The sequence below is a fragment of the Oratosquilla oratoria genome, chromosome 1, assembly GCF_046742065.1.
Source record: "Oratosquilla oratoria isolate Oo_2021 chromosome 1, ASM4674206v1, whole genome shotgun sequence".
In the NCBI taxonomy this organism is placed as follows: Eukaryota; Metazoa; Arthropoda; class Malacostraca; order Stomatopoda; family Squillidae; genus Oratosquilla; species Oratosquilla oratoria.
The window spans coordinates 63,981,879-63,996,780 of NC_134777.1; the positions used below are offsets into that span (position 1 = coordinate 63,981,879).

Genomic DNA, 14,902 nt, shown 5'->3' on the forward strand with positions numbered 1-14,902 from the left:
GATTCTAGTCTGTAAAATCTGAGGCAATAATTATCATTACTGTTTAACTTCATGGCAGTCCTCTTATCTTCACCCATTTCCCAAATTTTGCAGTAAATTTAATTTTCCTCTCTGGGTTCTGTCATAAATCTTGTTTAGATCTTCCTGTAATATGCAAGCTTCATTATTTTCTACTCTTCATGATCTTGGCATCACCTGCAAATAGGTCATTATAACTATTTGTTTCATCTATTATGTCCTTGACATACATTAGGAACATTACAAATGTCAGACCCAAACCCTGTGGGAACCTACTAGTTACTTCTCTCTAATCCAACATCACATCCTCCACAACTGTTGTCATAAACCTATCTTTTTGAATATGTGTGTGTTTTTACCTAGTTGTATTTTGTGGGAGGAGAGCTATGCTTGTAGTGACCCGCAGTTATATCTTTCCGCATCCAGTTCTTTCTTAAAATCATGTATAGTTTTAGCACTCACTGTTTCTTCTTTCAGTTTGTTCCATGTATCTATTGCTCTGTGTGGAAAGCTGGGTTTTTTTCAGATATCTTCTGTAACTGTCTTTCTTAAGTTTCTTTTTGTGTCCTCTTGTATTTCTTCTGTCCCATTTTAGTAGGTCATCCCTTTTATAATTCTGCAGATGGTTAGCAGGTCTCCTCTCTCTTCTTTGTTCCAGGGTTGGTAGTTCGAGTTTTGACAATCTTTGTTTGTATGTCAATTTGGAGAATGTTGGTGCCATCTTTGTCATTGCTCTTTGAATTCTTTCTAATTTCTTTATGTTCTTTTTAATACTACATGTCCACAGTGTCACAGTATATTCCAATTTTTGTCTAATCAATGCAACTAATACTTTCATCATTTCTTCATTCATGTAGTCAGAGGCCAATTTCATTCATCTTAATAAATTGAAAATTTCTCCGACTAATTTGCTAACACGTTTGTCTGGTGCCATGTCATTGTCGATAGTTACTCCTATGTCCCTTTCCGAGTTGACTTTTTTAATTTCCTTTGTACCAATTTTGTATTGTCCCAATATTCTGTTTTTGCTTTTTCCAAATTCCATTTTTCTACATTTCTTGATGTTGAAATTTATTTCACACCTCTGACTCCATTTCCAGATTTTGCCCAGATCTTCTTGTAATGATTTGCAATCTTCCTCTGTACTTACTCTCTTTAGTAGTTTTGCATCATCTGCAAAGAAGTTCATATAACATTCCACACCTTTATGCATGTCATTTATATATACAACTAAAACTATCAGAGCCAATACAGAGCCTTGTGGGACTCCACTTATAATTTCTTCCCAATCTGAATTCTTGTCTCTGAGTACCATCCTCAATTTTTCCCATTCAAGAAATCTTTCAACCATTCCAATAATTTTCCTTGTATTCCACCCACCTATTCTTTCAATTTTCTAAGTAGCTTTTTGTGTGGTACTTTGTCAAATGCCTTTTACAAATCTATGAAGGCACAATCTGCCCATCCGTCCCTTCTTGGATTATTTCTATTAGCCTCGGGTAAAAGCACATTAAGTTACTGCTTGCAATTGTTCTTTTACCTTTCTTCAGTTCTTCATTTGTCTTTCTAATTTCATTTTCCTTTCTTTTATTTTCTCTTTTTATTGCACTTAGTTCACTTTTTAGCTTGTTTAATTGCCCTAGTATCACCTCATTAGTTGTAAGTTGGATACCTCTAGTTGTAAAGCTTTATGGTCTAATTTTAAATCAATCAATTCATCTGTTAAGTTGTTAATTTCTCGATTCCTTATTGCTCTGCTAATCCTAATATCTCTATCAGTGTCCAAGGTTTTATCCATTATTTCCCCTTGCCTCATAAAACCCGAGAATAAATCCTCATTGATGTACCTGCTAGTCGTCTTAGGAGTATCATTTAGCCTTTTTTGTTGTTGTTGTATCACTCCCAATGGGGACTCAATTCTGGATACATCCAGTCCTCTCTTGGTTGATTCATTAATCTTTAATTCTTCTTTGTTATTTTCCATTTTGTGCTAAAACTATTAATCCAAGAACTGGACCAGGTACATACCTTGCCGGTCCCATGAAAACATATTGTTTCACCCCGAAAATGACAACAAGGCATTTTTCTTGTTCTAGCAACAAAGCACTAATGCGTGTGTGTGTATTTACCTAGTTGTATTATACGGGAAGGAGGCTATGCTTGTGGTGACCCATCTGTATCTTTCAACATTAAGTTTTTTTCTTAAAATCTTGAATAGTGTTTGCACACACTGTTTCTTTGTCCAATTTGTTCTAGGTATCTATCACTCTGTGTGGGAAGCTACTTTTTTTCAGATCTCTTCTGTAATTATCTTTTTTGAGTTTCTTTTCGTGTCCTCTTGTGTATTTACCTAGTTGTATTTATCTTGTTGTATTATACGGGAAGGGAGCTATGCTTACGGTGACCCGTCTTTGTATCTTTCAGCATCAAGTTTCTTCTCAAAATCTTGAATAGTGCTTGCACACACTGTTTCTTTGTCTAATTTGTTCCAAGTATCTATCACTCTGTGTGGGAAGCTATTTTTTTCAGGTCTCTTCTGTAATTATTTTTTTTTAGTTTCTTTTCGTGTCTTGTTTTTTCATTGTCCCATTTCAATAAATTATTCTTATCTAAGATTTCCATTCCTTTCATAATTCTATAGATAGTTTGTAGGTCTCCTCTTTCCCTTTTTTGTCCCTGAGTTGGTAATTCTAATTTGGACAGTCTTCGTTCATGTCATTTTGGAAAGAGTTGGTACTAGTTTTGTTGTTGCTCTTTGTATTCTTTCTAATTTTCTTATATTCTTTTTGGTTCTGGGTGTCCATAGCGTTGCTGCGTACTCGAGTTTTGGTCTTATTAGTGCAGTTAAAAAAAATTATCATTTCCTCATCCAAATAGGTTTCTACGACTATTTTATTAATATGCTTGTCCGGTGTCATGTCTTTGCTGATCATCATTCCAAGGTCTTTTTCTGAGTTTACTTTTTTTACCTCTTCTTCACCAATTTTATAATCTCTCGATATTCTGTTTTTACTTTTTCCAAATTCCATTATACTACATTTCTTGATATTGAATTTCACTTCTCACTTTTGAGTCCATTTCCATATCTTGTCCAAGTCTTGTTGTAACGAGTTGCAATCCTCCTCCGTTTTTTCTTTAGTATTTTTGTGTCATTTGCAAAGAAATTCATATAACACTCTACTCCTTCATCCATGTCATTTATGTATATGGCAAACATGATCGGGGCCAGTACTGATCCCTGCGGGACACCACTTATCATTTCTTCCCAATTTGAGAATTTATCTCTAATTATTACTCTCATTTTCCTCCCAGTCAGGAAGTCTTTCATCCATTCCAATAATTTTCCTCTGATGCCACCTATTGACTCTATTTTCCTTATTAGTTTCTTGTGTGGTACCTTATCAAACACCTTTTGTAGGTCCAGAGAGGCACAGTCTGCCCAACCATCTCTCTCTTATATTATATCTATTAATCTCGAGTAGAAGCAGATCAAGTTTGTTGTACATGATCTTCCTTGTCTGAATCTGAGTAGAAGCAGATCAAGTTTGTTGTACATGATCTTCTTTGTCTGAATCCAAATTTATTTGTTTTGTTGTACATTAGTCTTCCTATTCTATGTTTATATCATTTCTGCTTTGATCCATTTGCTCTTTCAACTCATATTCTATTATTAATTGGACACTCTTTCCTATCGAAGTTTTGTCATCAATTTTATCAACAATTTCAGGCTCTGTCGTAAGTATTAAATCCAGCCTTGATGGTTCTTCACTACCTCTGTACCTGGTATTTTCCCTTATCCACTGAGTCATCATGTATTCGATGGTCATGTCGAGCAGGACGTTGCCCCAGAGTTCCTCTCCACCCTTCACTGTCATTTCCTCCCAACATAATTCTTTTGAATTAGAGTCACCCATAATTACTATATTTCCTCTGTCCTTCAGTATATTAGCTAATTCGTATTTTGTACCTTCTAATATTTTGGAATGATCACTTTCTGTCCAGGACTGTGTTTTTGGAGGGGGGGCACATACACCACTACAAATTTTCTACTCTTAATATATTTGCTTTCAACTTGTATCATAATTTATTCTACATTATTTTCTCCTTCAGTTATTTTTGTTACATTTAAATCTTTATTATTCAAAATTAATACTCCACCCTGTTTATCTTTTCTCTTCTTTGTCCAAGAGTATAAACCTTGTCCCACGGTGTTGGGTGGTAGAGTACACTTTAATCTAGTCTCCACTGTTCCCATTCTGTCTGGTTTTTCAAAGGCCAGATAATCATTTAATTCATTCATTCCTGAGGTTTTTCCATCTATATTGGTATAAGCTATTTCTAATTTCCTTCTCCTCATCTTTTTCTGTCTGCTTTGTTTCTTTTTCCTTATATACCATTTTCTCAGCCTTAGGTCCACAACTCTCCAAAAAAAAATTATTCTTTTCAGTTTGTTCTTTTTTTAGTTTTTTCATTCGCTTTGTTTTTAAGTTCTTTTTCTTTTTCACTTGTTTCTTTTTTATCCATATATTTTTCATTGTTCACTATTTGCTAATTTCGTTGTTCTGAATAGTACTTCCTCTGCAATTGTTTGAGATCTAAGCTTTACTTTCAGTGGCCTGTATTGTTTTTCTTTAGAGTATCTACCTATTCTATAGGTCTCGATTTCCCTATCCAAACCTTGTCCTTCCGCTTGTAATACTTTCAGAATTTCCTTAGCGATCTCTTTCTCCTTTTCCCTCTGATGTCTAGGTACATCATGCTTCTCTTTAATGCTATAGATTACAATGCATCTTTTTTTATCCACTGTGTCCCTAAGTTGCATTTCTCTTTAATTACTTGGATCACCATTTCCTTGGTATTCTACTTGACCTGTTGCTCCATTATTTCTTTAAAGGATACTTTTTGACATTCCTATTCAACTTTCCACTGTTTATTTCCTCAAGTAATTTTCTTGGATTTTTTCTTCCACCTTTTCAGTCACTGCTTGCATTTGATCTTTTATCTCCTTTTCTAATGCCTCATTCCTATTCATATCTTCACTTTTCAACCTTTCATTTTCTCCCTTTTATTTAATTCCTTTTTTAAGTCATCTATCTCCCTATTATTCTCCTCATTGGCTTTCCTTAACATAGCTACTTCTTTGTACATTGTTTTATACTCACTTTTGAGGTCTATTCATTCATCCAAAATGTCATTAATATCTCTATTTCTCATTATATTTCTATACCTGGGCTCTCTATCCATTTCTAACCCTTTATGCATAATTTTTCTTTCCCCTTCAAACCCCGAAAAAAAAAAATCTTTCAAACCTTTGGTATTCCCTTAGTGTTTGAGAAAGACACATCTTCTTTTGAATGACACCAAATGGAGTCTCTATTCTGCTTTCTTCCAAGCATCTTTTTGCTGGTCCTTTGTCTTTCGGAGTTTCTTTGCTTCTTTCCATTTTTTATATTAACAAAAAAAAAAACAAAAAAAAAAACAATAATAATAATAATAATAAAATGGAGATACAAAGACGTTTACATTCTGGTCACAGTGAATACATTCTCCCTTTACCATATCTTTGTAAACAACTAGGCCCGCTTTCAAATTCGTTCATTCACGAATTGTGAATGTGTGTATTTCCAGCACGTCTTGCTTCAACCACGGTTGGTGTAATTTGTGTGTGTATGTGTGTATTTACCTAGTTGTACCTAGTTGTATTTTACGGGACGAGAGCTATGCTCATAGTGACCCGTTTTCACATCTCTCCGCATCCAGTTTATTCTTAAAATTGTGTATAGTTTTGGTATTCACTGTTTCTCTGTTCAGTTTGTTCCAGACATCAATCACTCTATTTGTGTGTGTGTGTGTATATGTGTGTGTGTGTGTTTGTGTGTGCACACATTGTACATGTGTGAGTGTGTTTTTGTTTTTCAGAAAACACACTTGCACATGTTCATGGTTAAATATACACATCACTAAGCAAATGACCCATACGGCCAATTCTTTTTTCTTTTCTGCTGATGACAGTGACTTAAAAATGCAGATCATTACTTGAAAATAAGCACCACATGAAATAATATCACAGACTCTGAATCATTCATCTGGTTGCAGCTTTTGTGGGCACTTGGATCAAGTACAAATACAATCCTGGACTAATCTTATTATTAAATCAACAAAATCTGTGGCTCTATCTTCTTCCAGCAAATTGTGACAAGCCTTGATGGAACACCTAAGAACCATTTTAAGTCCCTTTTGCCCTTCTTTGGCACCTGCATGACTAGACTATGTCCACTGGTAGGCACATAATGCTATTAGTCTAAATAAACACGATTATTACCCTAATACTCAGTCTAAAGTCTATATATATTACTAATGCTAACACATTATCTAGCCTCCCTGAATTGAATTTACACAACATATCATATAATTGAGTCATTATTTGAGATTCCTATGGATTAGCGGATCTGCTCTACAGCATGCCCATGGTAGAGCACACACAGGATATTAGAACCAAGACATTGTAAATGTATTTAAAAAGACAGGTTAAAGTTCCATTCAGCAAAGGAACATCACTATCTTTACCAAGGCAGTAATCTAAAGCAACAATACAGTATCATTTTCAACATAACTCATAGCAACAAAGTGATTCTTTGACAGTGACAAAATGTCTACCTTCTCTAAGCAACAGCAAGCCATTCATCAGCTACTATAACAGATTTGATAATTTGTCTGCATTTTACAAAACAGTCCAAAGAAAGATAATTGAGGCTACTTTCAGATGGTGAGAGAGAGGAGGAAAGAGAAGTGGTCTGAGAGATGGAGGTGAAAAGCAAAAGTATTAGAGAGAGAGATGGAAGAAACAAGCAAAAGCAAGAGGGAGGAGGAGTGAAGAGAGAGAGAAAGAGAGGAGAGAAGATAGAAAAGAGAGAGAGGAAAGAGAAAAGGGAGGGATAGGAAAGAGAAGAGAAGAGGCAGAGAAGAAAGAATCCAATAAAAAGAAAGGAAGCACAACAGGCTCAAATCCTTCCTAATCTTCAACATGTATGTAATCTGAATTCTAATTAAAACCAAATTTCACCATAAAGTATACAAAGAAAGACATGGATATGCTTAAAACTAGAATAAAAAAAGTAAATTTTGAATGTGAAAAAAGGCAACAATTATGACATCAATAACTATATCAATAAACTATGCAACTTAAAGAAAAAGAAAAAATATATATAATTCACATATACATGGGTTTGTATTCTTGATGAGTATCTTTACCACATTCTAAAAATGACAGGAAGCTTTTTCTGGTTAACCTTTTTCTTTTGGGCAGAATCCTTCAAAACAAAGGAATAAACACAACAAATAACTCCAACAGCTTTCTTCCATGATCCTGCCAGCCACAAATATTTGCACACAAAAATTACCCTTAAATGATTTATATCAATGTTCATAACACACAAAAGTAAACACATACACACACACACCTACACACATTCAGTCATAAAGGATTATTTAAAAATGTATATTTAAAACTCATACAAATCAAATCAAACGTAAATGCACAAGTTCGCTAACATACACACAATCCTAAACATGTGAAATCAAGTTATTCAATAATATATACATAAAACTCAAATACAAATCAAACACAAACAAACATCCACACATGCATTTTGATTGCCAGTCCATGGTGGCTGATGACAACACTGCTTTGCTTTCAATGCGGTGAAATGTGGATTCAGTGGTTGTGAGGCTGTTAAAACCTACACGAGAGTCACATATATGGCGTGGTTTCGGCTCTCCTGTCAAGCTCACCAAGTTGGTCTGTCAGCAACCTGTGTTTATCTCCAGTTCCTAGGTGTCATTTCTCAAGAAATTCCTAGAAATCCCTGTACCTCTTTATTCATTCATTCATTTATTTGTATGTCTTACAGTTCTATCAACCTGCAAATTGTCTATAAAGAATTTGTCTCAGGAAGCTGAAATTCAGGCACCAAATACAGTGACCCAGCCAGTAAAGATGTTGTTTCTATGCTGGAGATCTGAGTGTGACAACATAATAAATTTTTCTCTTCCACAAAACACCCAGAATCCTTCAGAGACATCCAGTGTTAAAATTCTCCAGAGAGCATATTTGGTGTCTACCCAACCACCATTTTCTGAGCTCTACAGCAAGTTGGAGAAGCATATGACCTTGTATAAGGCAGCATTAATGTTTATTCTATTATTCTTGTTTAGGATGACTCTCTCAGGCAGCCAAATCTAGTGGAATAAGGGTTTATTCTCTTAAGCTTCTCCTGATAAGTAAGTAGTCTGCAGTAACTGTGCTACCTAGATATGTTAAACACTCAACAGCTTTATAAGTTCCCCACTTATGTGGAAGTGTAATGGAATTTGTGGTGGGTTCCTGTATTGTGTGAATTTTGTTTGTTGACTTTGAAGCCCATGGCAGCATAAAAGGAAGAGAATATATGAAGTATGTTTTGTAAAGAGCCAAGTTCATGGGCAACAACACAATCATCAGCATACTGGGGCTTGATTATCTATGTTGGGCATATTTTGGTCCTGGTTTGCAGACAATAGAGATTGAAAAGTTTGCCATCCAACCAGTGATAGATGTTTACACAAATATCACTGCCAATATTAAAAAAGATAGTAGCAAGTATTTACCTAGCTAGACAAAGACAAAGTTTACAAAGATGGGTCACTATGAGCATAGCTCCCTTCCTGTATAATACAACTAGGTAAGTACATACATGTATGTATGTATTTACCTAGTTGTATTATATGGGAAGGGAGTTATGCTTGTAGTGACCAGTCTTTGTATCTTTCAGCATCTAGCTTGTTCTTAAATTCTTAAACTTGCTTGATGACAACCTTCATTCTAAATGGATCCAAGATATCTGAGAATAAACTGCACTCTTCATGAATAGTCCCCAAGAGGGTGTCAGATGCCTTTGTGGAATCCATATGAGCAATGAAAAAAATCTTTATTTTCCCTTTGGGGCTTTTCTTGAACCTGACAAATTGAGAAGACGATGTCAATTGTTCTGCATTTTTTTTTTTTTTTTTTTTTTTTTAAGCCACAATGATTTAAGAGATTTCTTTTAGTAGCAATCAAATTTGAAAACCTGATCCTGTAAAGTACTTTCCCAGCTACTGCCAGATGTGAGATGCCTCTGCACTTTTTACATTTTGCTCTGTTTTCCTTTTCATTTGAGACAGTTATGATGGTGGCATCTTCCAGTGTTTGGGTTACTTCTAATGTTCATGCTTCAATAATTATGTCATGGAGATGCAATTTCAAAAGGAATCCCCTTCTCTTGAAAATTTTATAAGGGATACAATAATATTTGCCCCTGGACTCTTATTATTCCTTAGCTCTGTATGGTGTTCCATTCATTGGTTCCATTCACAAGAGGGAGGCTAGGTCTTGTCAAATATATGTGGCATGATAGGGTTTAGGTTAAGTGAACTATTAAAGTGTTCAGCACATTTGAATCGAATTTGCTAACCAGGTAGCTTGTATGTTTCTTTGATCCACAGATTGTCTTCACTACATTATAGAAGCCTCGTGTTGCTAGTGCCGATGCTCACACATACACTCATGCACACACATTCACATAACAATTCCAAGCAAATACAAAGTAAGTTCACCAAGAATTCATAAAAATAATATACAACATACAAATATACACACGCGCATACTAATATATTTATACAAAACAATACAAGTGGATACTGTGCAGCCTTCTGTATCCATATGTCTGAGCACCACAGATAGTTCTTGACTTGTTTACCCTATTAAGTTTTGATATAGTCCTTCAAAATTCCTATAATTACATACCCCCTTTATCACCATGTTAAGAGTAATTGCAACAATTTCACAATAACTATGTCAATCAAATGTTACTTCTGATTTACCCAGAGTAACCAAAATACCCTCAGACATTTGTCAACCCATGTTGCACAATCAAACACTAAATGCAGCTGTTTCCTCCTGCAACAAATGTACATTTTGATCATAAACAAAATACACATTTGATATTAATAATCTGCACATTCATAATAAAAAATATCTATATTCCCCAGTATGATGCTCTGAACACTGAAGCCTTGCTTTACCCACTTCCAGACTATTATACCATCCTTTCCTTGTTATTCACACCAAAACACCACTATGACTCCAAACAACTCCGTTCATGACTACAAAAGCTTATTAAGTTCTGCAAATGCTTATTTCCAGTCTTAAAATCAAAGCCTTTGTTCACTTTCCTATACATACATCATATTACTTCAGCAACCTCTAGAGAAAAATATTATAGTCACTCTTCATTATAAAATCTGAAATAATTTCAAAAACCTTCAGACTTGTAGAAATCTAAAAGAACTGGGGATAAACTTTCTACACTTTCACACTAACGCAATTTACTGAAAGAGTGTCACTGTAGATGTAAGACATTGTAAATGTTCCAAATTCTCGGGTTCAATGACTACTTGGCATGCTTAGTGAGCTTGATTGCCAGGTGAGCCAGGACACAGTGTGGGCAAGCCATTTCAGGTTGATTGGTGTGGTACTGGTCAAGCAACACCTTAGCTGTCTGGCCAAGAAGTCCTGGAACTGTCATTACTGAAGTTTCCAATTGGGGTAGCACATGTTTCTGGAAGAAATAATTTGGGAAAACTTCAAGTACACATACAAAAGGTATTTAGTATTTCATTGATAAATATTTTGTGCTTCTATCCTTGAGGACAAAATCATATCTAAGAGATAGAGTCAGGGGTGTTACAGGAGAGATTTAAAGAAGTTAGCAGAACTGATGGAGAATACATATGTACATACATACACCAATGTTTTTTCCCCTTTACAAGGGAGGTAGCCAAAGTCAAAGGCATAAATCCACTCGCACCCATTTCATCCCCACATACTCCACTCCCATTTACCACCCCTCTCTCACTCTTTTCTTGACACCTCCTGGATGATGGGTCATCATTGCATCTTGCCCACTGCCCTGGGTCAGAGGCAATTTAGCAAGACACAGCACATCCACAGCAAGGCCACTTCATTTAACTGGCATCCCCCCTCTCCATTCCCTCATGCAGAAAAAGAGAAGACAGGAAGAAATCCTTTTGAGCTGAGTCAAAATATCATTCACACATACTCCCTCACCCCCCATCCCCCACCCACTCCCTTCCATGCATCACAGCATCATCCATACACAACCATTCCCCACTCACCCCTATCTTGTCTTCTTCCTTCCTCAACAGACATTCCCCTCTTTCCCATCCATCCATCTCATCCTTGGTCACCCCCTCATGATGGAATAAGTCTAAATAAAAATATTCTTCTAAAAAATGCTGTGGAAGTCGGGGACAGGTGGTATTACGGTGACACTTTGTCCTAAAAATATTCTTGAAAAGCGCTTGGGTAAGTCGGGGTCAGGTGGTATTCTTCTTCTTCTTCTTCGGGTCCCTCTTCTTCTTCGCGTTCTTCTTTATCTTCTTCGCGTTCTTCTTCTTCCTCGCGTTCTTCTTCGCGTTCTTCTTCGCATTCTTCTTCGCGTTCTTTTTCTTCACGTTCTTCTTCGCATTCTACCTCGTGTTCTTCTTTGCATTCTTCTTCGTGCTGGGGATCCCGTGTTGGGGTTCCGCCCCGAGGCCGAAGGGGAAAACAAGGGATTAGAGCACAGAAAGCTGCGGCCGTAGGCCGCTGTTTGCGCAGCCAAGCCCCCAGCGAAGCCCGCGGCTTGTATAGAAGTAAAAAAAATATCTTGTTTTTTTTTTTTTTTTTTTTTAATGGAGATTTCAATTTCTATGAAGCTCTGGGCTATAAAGACATCACTAAAGTCACAAAAATTTATCTATATACCAAGGTCCTCTTACCCCTTATATGTAAAATAGCCAGTCAATGCACCCACCCACCCACCCACTCCCACCCATTCTACAAGTACTTCCATCCAACACCCATTGTTGTTGTTGTTGTTGTCGTTCCCTAGACTGTCTGTCCGAGCAGTCCCGTCTCCCCAAGGAATGCCATAGCCGAAACTGGGTTTTCCCACAAATCCTTTATAGAGTGTATGTTGTGTTGTTTGCGTGCATGATTGTGTATAATGCAGTCTTCCATTATGTGTTGTATGGTATGGGGTGAAGTGTTACATCCTGGGCAGCTGTTCACAATGCGGTCATCCAGCCTCTTCTGGTAGCTTAGAAGTGCTAGGTGGTGGCCACACCGCAGTCTGGCCAGGTGGACTCTGTCCTTTTGTGGGAGAGAGGATTCAGTGTGTTGTCTGTCTCATACAGCATCACAAAAAAATGGGTCACAAAAATACTGATTGCAGAATATATATGCAATCAATATCTAAGACAGAGCACACATAAAAGGACAGAACCAAATAGCACCATAAACCCTACTTTTACATACAAACATGTTGGTGCTGGGAATGGACGCAATAGGCAGACTATGGAAAAATGGGTGAAATAAGTAAATGAAGTCATTTGAACTTGTGATCAGGATGCCTAACAAAAGCAAATGTAAACCAAATGTACAACCCCTTTTACAATAATAAAACTGACACTTATCAATATTTACCTGAAACTCCTTTGTAGTGAAGTGGTGCCCACATGTAAAGAGAACACAGTCTGTTTTACTCTTTCCTTTCTCTTCTGGCACCTCCTTGTGTTTTACTTTCTTTGTTTGCTCATCCTCTTTGCTCTCCTTATCTTCTTTTTTCAATGCTGCTACATGGTCTGGACCAAGATTGATTTTGTCAGGTGCATCCATTGCTAAACTTCCAAGAACTGTGCTAAATGATGGGGTATTGCATGTGTCCTCCAAGCTTGTGACAGAAGACTCTGCTGTTGTTCCCTCTGAGACTCCACTTATTTTGGCAAGTGCATCAACATACTCATTGCCAATACCACCTGCAAGACAACACAATGTCATATTTGTATCTTATGAATTAAAATTTCTATACTAAATTTTTTAACAGTGCATATATATATATCCAAGTCTCTTCATCCAACACTTGCCAACCACTACTCATGCAGATGTTTGGGCCAAGGGCATAAACCCACTTCAGGAATTGGCCCTGGACATAAAACACTATCAATTCCCAAAGTGGATTTATATCCTGGACCCAAACATCCACACAAATAGTAATTGGTGATTGTTGGATTAAGAGACCTAGGTGTACATACATATATAAAGGATACTTGCTGAGTGTGTTACATACATACATATACCAAGGCTTTTTCCCCCTTACAAGGGAGGTAGCCAGAAAGGAAAAGGCATAAAATCATTCCCACCCATTCCATCCCTGAATACACTCCACACCCCTCCACCCTCCCTCTTATCTTAGCACCTCCTGGATGACGGGTCATCCCTGCATCTTGTCCACTGCCCTGAGTCAGAAGCAGTGTCACCAGACACAGCACATCCACAGCAAGGCTGCTTCATTAAATTGGCGACACCCCCCTCTCCGTCCCCCCATGCATAAAAGGAGAAGACGGGGAGAAATCCCTTTGGGCTGCGTCAAATTTTGCTCACACATACTACCTCACCCCCCATCCCCCTGCCCATTCTACCTCATGCATCACAACATCATCCATATACAACCATTCTCCATTCATCCCTGTCTTCTGTCCTCTCCCATCCTTCCTCAACAGACATTCCCCTCTTCCCCAAAGCCCCCTTCACCCCATCCATCCACCTCATCCTAGGACGTCCCCTCATGTTCACTCCCTCCACATCTGCCTTCCATACCTCACTTATTAGTCTTTCTTCATTCATTCTTTCCATGTGTCCAAACCATCCTAATACTCTTTCATCAGCCCTATCTCCCAACTCCCTTTCCACCCCCATTCTTCTTCTCACCTCCTCATTTCTCACTCTATCTAGCCTAGTAACCCCCATCATACTTCTCAGACACCTCATCTCAAACACATTCAAACTCCTTCTCTCTTCCTCTCTTATGTTCCATGTTTCTGCCACATACAGTGCTGTTGGCACAATCACTCCTTCATACAGTCTCCTCTTAGCATCCATTCCCAAATGTCTATTCCTCATTACACTCTTCAATCCACCAAGGCATTTACTCGCTTCTCTCAATCTACATTCTACCTCCACCTTCACTCCACCTTTTCCTGCCACATTTGCACCCAAGTATCTAAAACTATCCACTTCCTCCAGTCGCTCTCCCTTAATGCTCACTTCCAGTCTACTGCCACTTTCACCCCTTGTACATCTCATCACCTTACTTTTACCCACATTTATCTTTAGCTTTCTTCTATCACATACTCTCCCAAACTCTGTCACCAACTTCCTCAGTCCCTCCTCCGATCCTGCCACAAGCGCAGTGTCTTCAGCAAACAACAGCTGGTTCACCTCCCACTTTTCTCCATTTTCTTTAACCATCTCCAATCCCTGACCCACCACCCTTGCATTTACCTCTCGCACTACCCCATCCATGTATAAGTTGAACAGCCAGGGCGACATAACGCATCCTTGACGAAGTCCCACCTTTACCTCGAACCACTCACTCTCTCCATTTCTAATCTACTACTCTCATAAAAACTCTTGACAGCTCCCAGAAGCTTTCCTCCTATCCCATATATCTGCATAACCTCCCACAGTGCCTTTCTGTCTACCCTATCGTAAGCCTTTTCCAGATCCATAAAAGACCAAAAAACATCCTTACCTTTTCCTATAGCTTTCTCACATATTTGTCTTACCACAAAAATCTGATCTACACAACCTCTACCTGTCCTAAATCCACACTGTTCCTCACCAATTACTCCCTCTGTTCCTCTCCTAATCCTCTCAATCAAGATCCTCCCATAAGCCTTCCCAACTACACTTAACAAGCTAATCCCTCTGAAACTACCACATTCACACTTGTGTTAGAGTCAC

At 37.7% G+C, this 14,902-nt stretch overlaps 1 protein-coding gene across 5 annotated transcripts in view; it reads right to left on the reverse strand.

The window, feature by feature from the left end:
* Positions 1-1,909: 1,909 nt before the first annotated feature.
* Positions 1,910-14,902, reverse strand: part of ca (RCC1 and BTB domain containing protein claret) — a 90,969-nt gene continuing 77,976 nt past the window's right edge. For 3 of the 5 annotated variants that reach the window (XM_076199255.1, XM_076199323.1, XM_076199194.1), the window contains exons 25-26: positions 12,584-12,915; positions 11,952-12,250 (exon numbers count right to left, since the gene is read on the reverse strand). In XM_076199255.1, coding sequence (XP_076055370.1) covers positions 11,987-12,250; positions 12,584-12,915 — 596 coding nt within the window. In that variant the 3' untranslated portion in view covers positions 11,952-11,986. Of the gene's footprint in view, positions 10,656-11,951; positions 12,251-12,583; positions 12,916-14,902 lie in introns of those variants that run through there. The other 2 variants (XM_076199498.1, XM_076199407.1) reach the window with 1 other exon arrangement.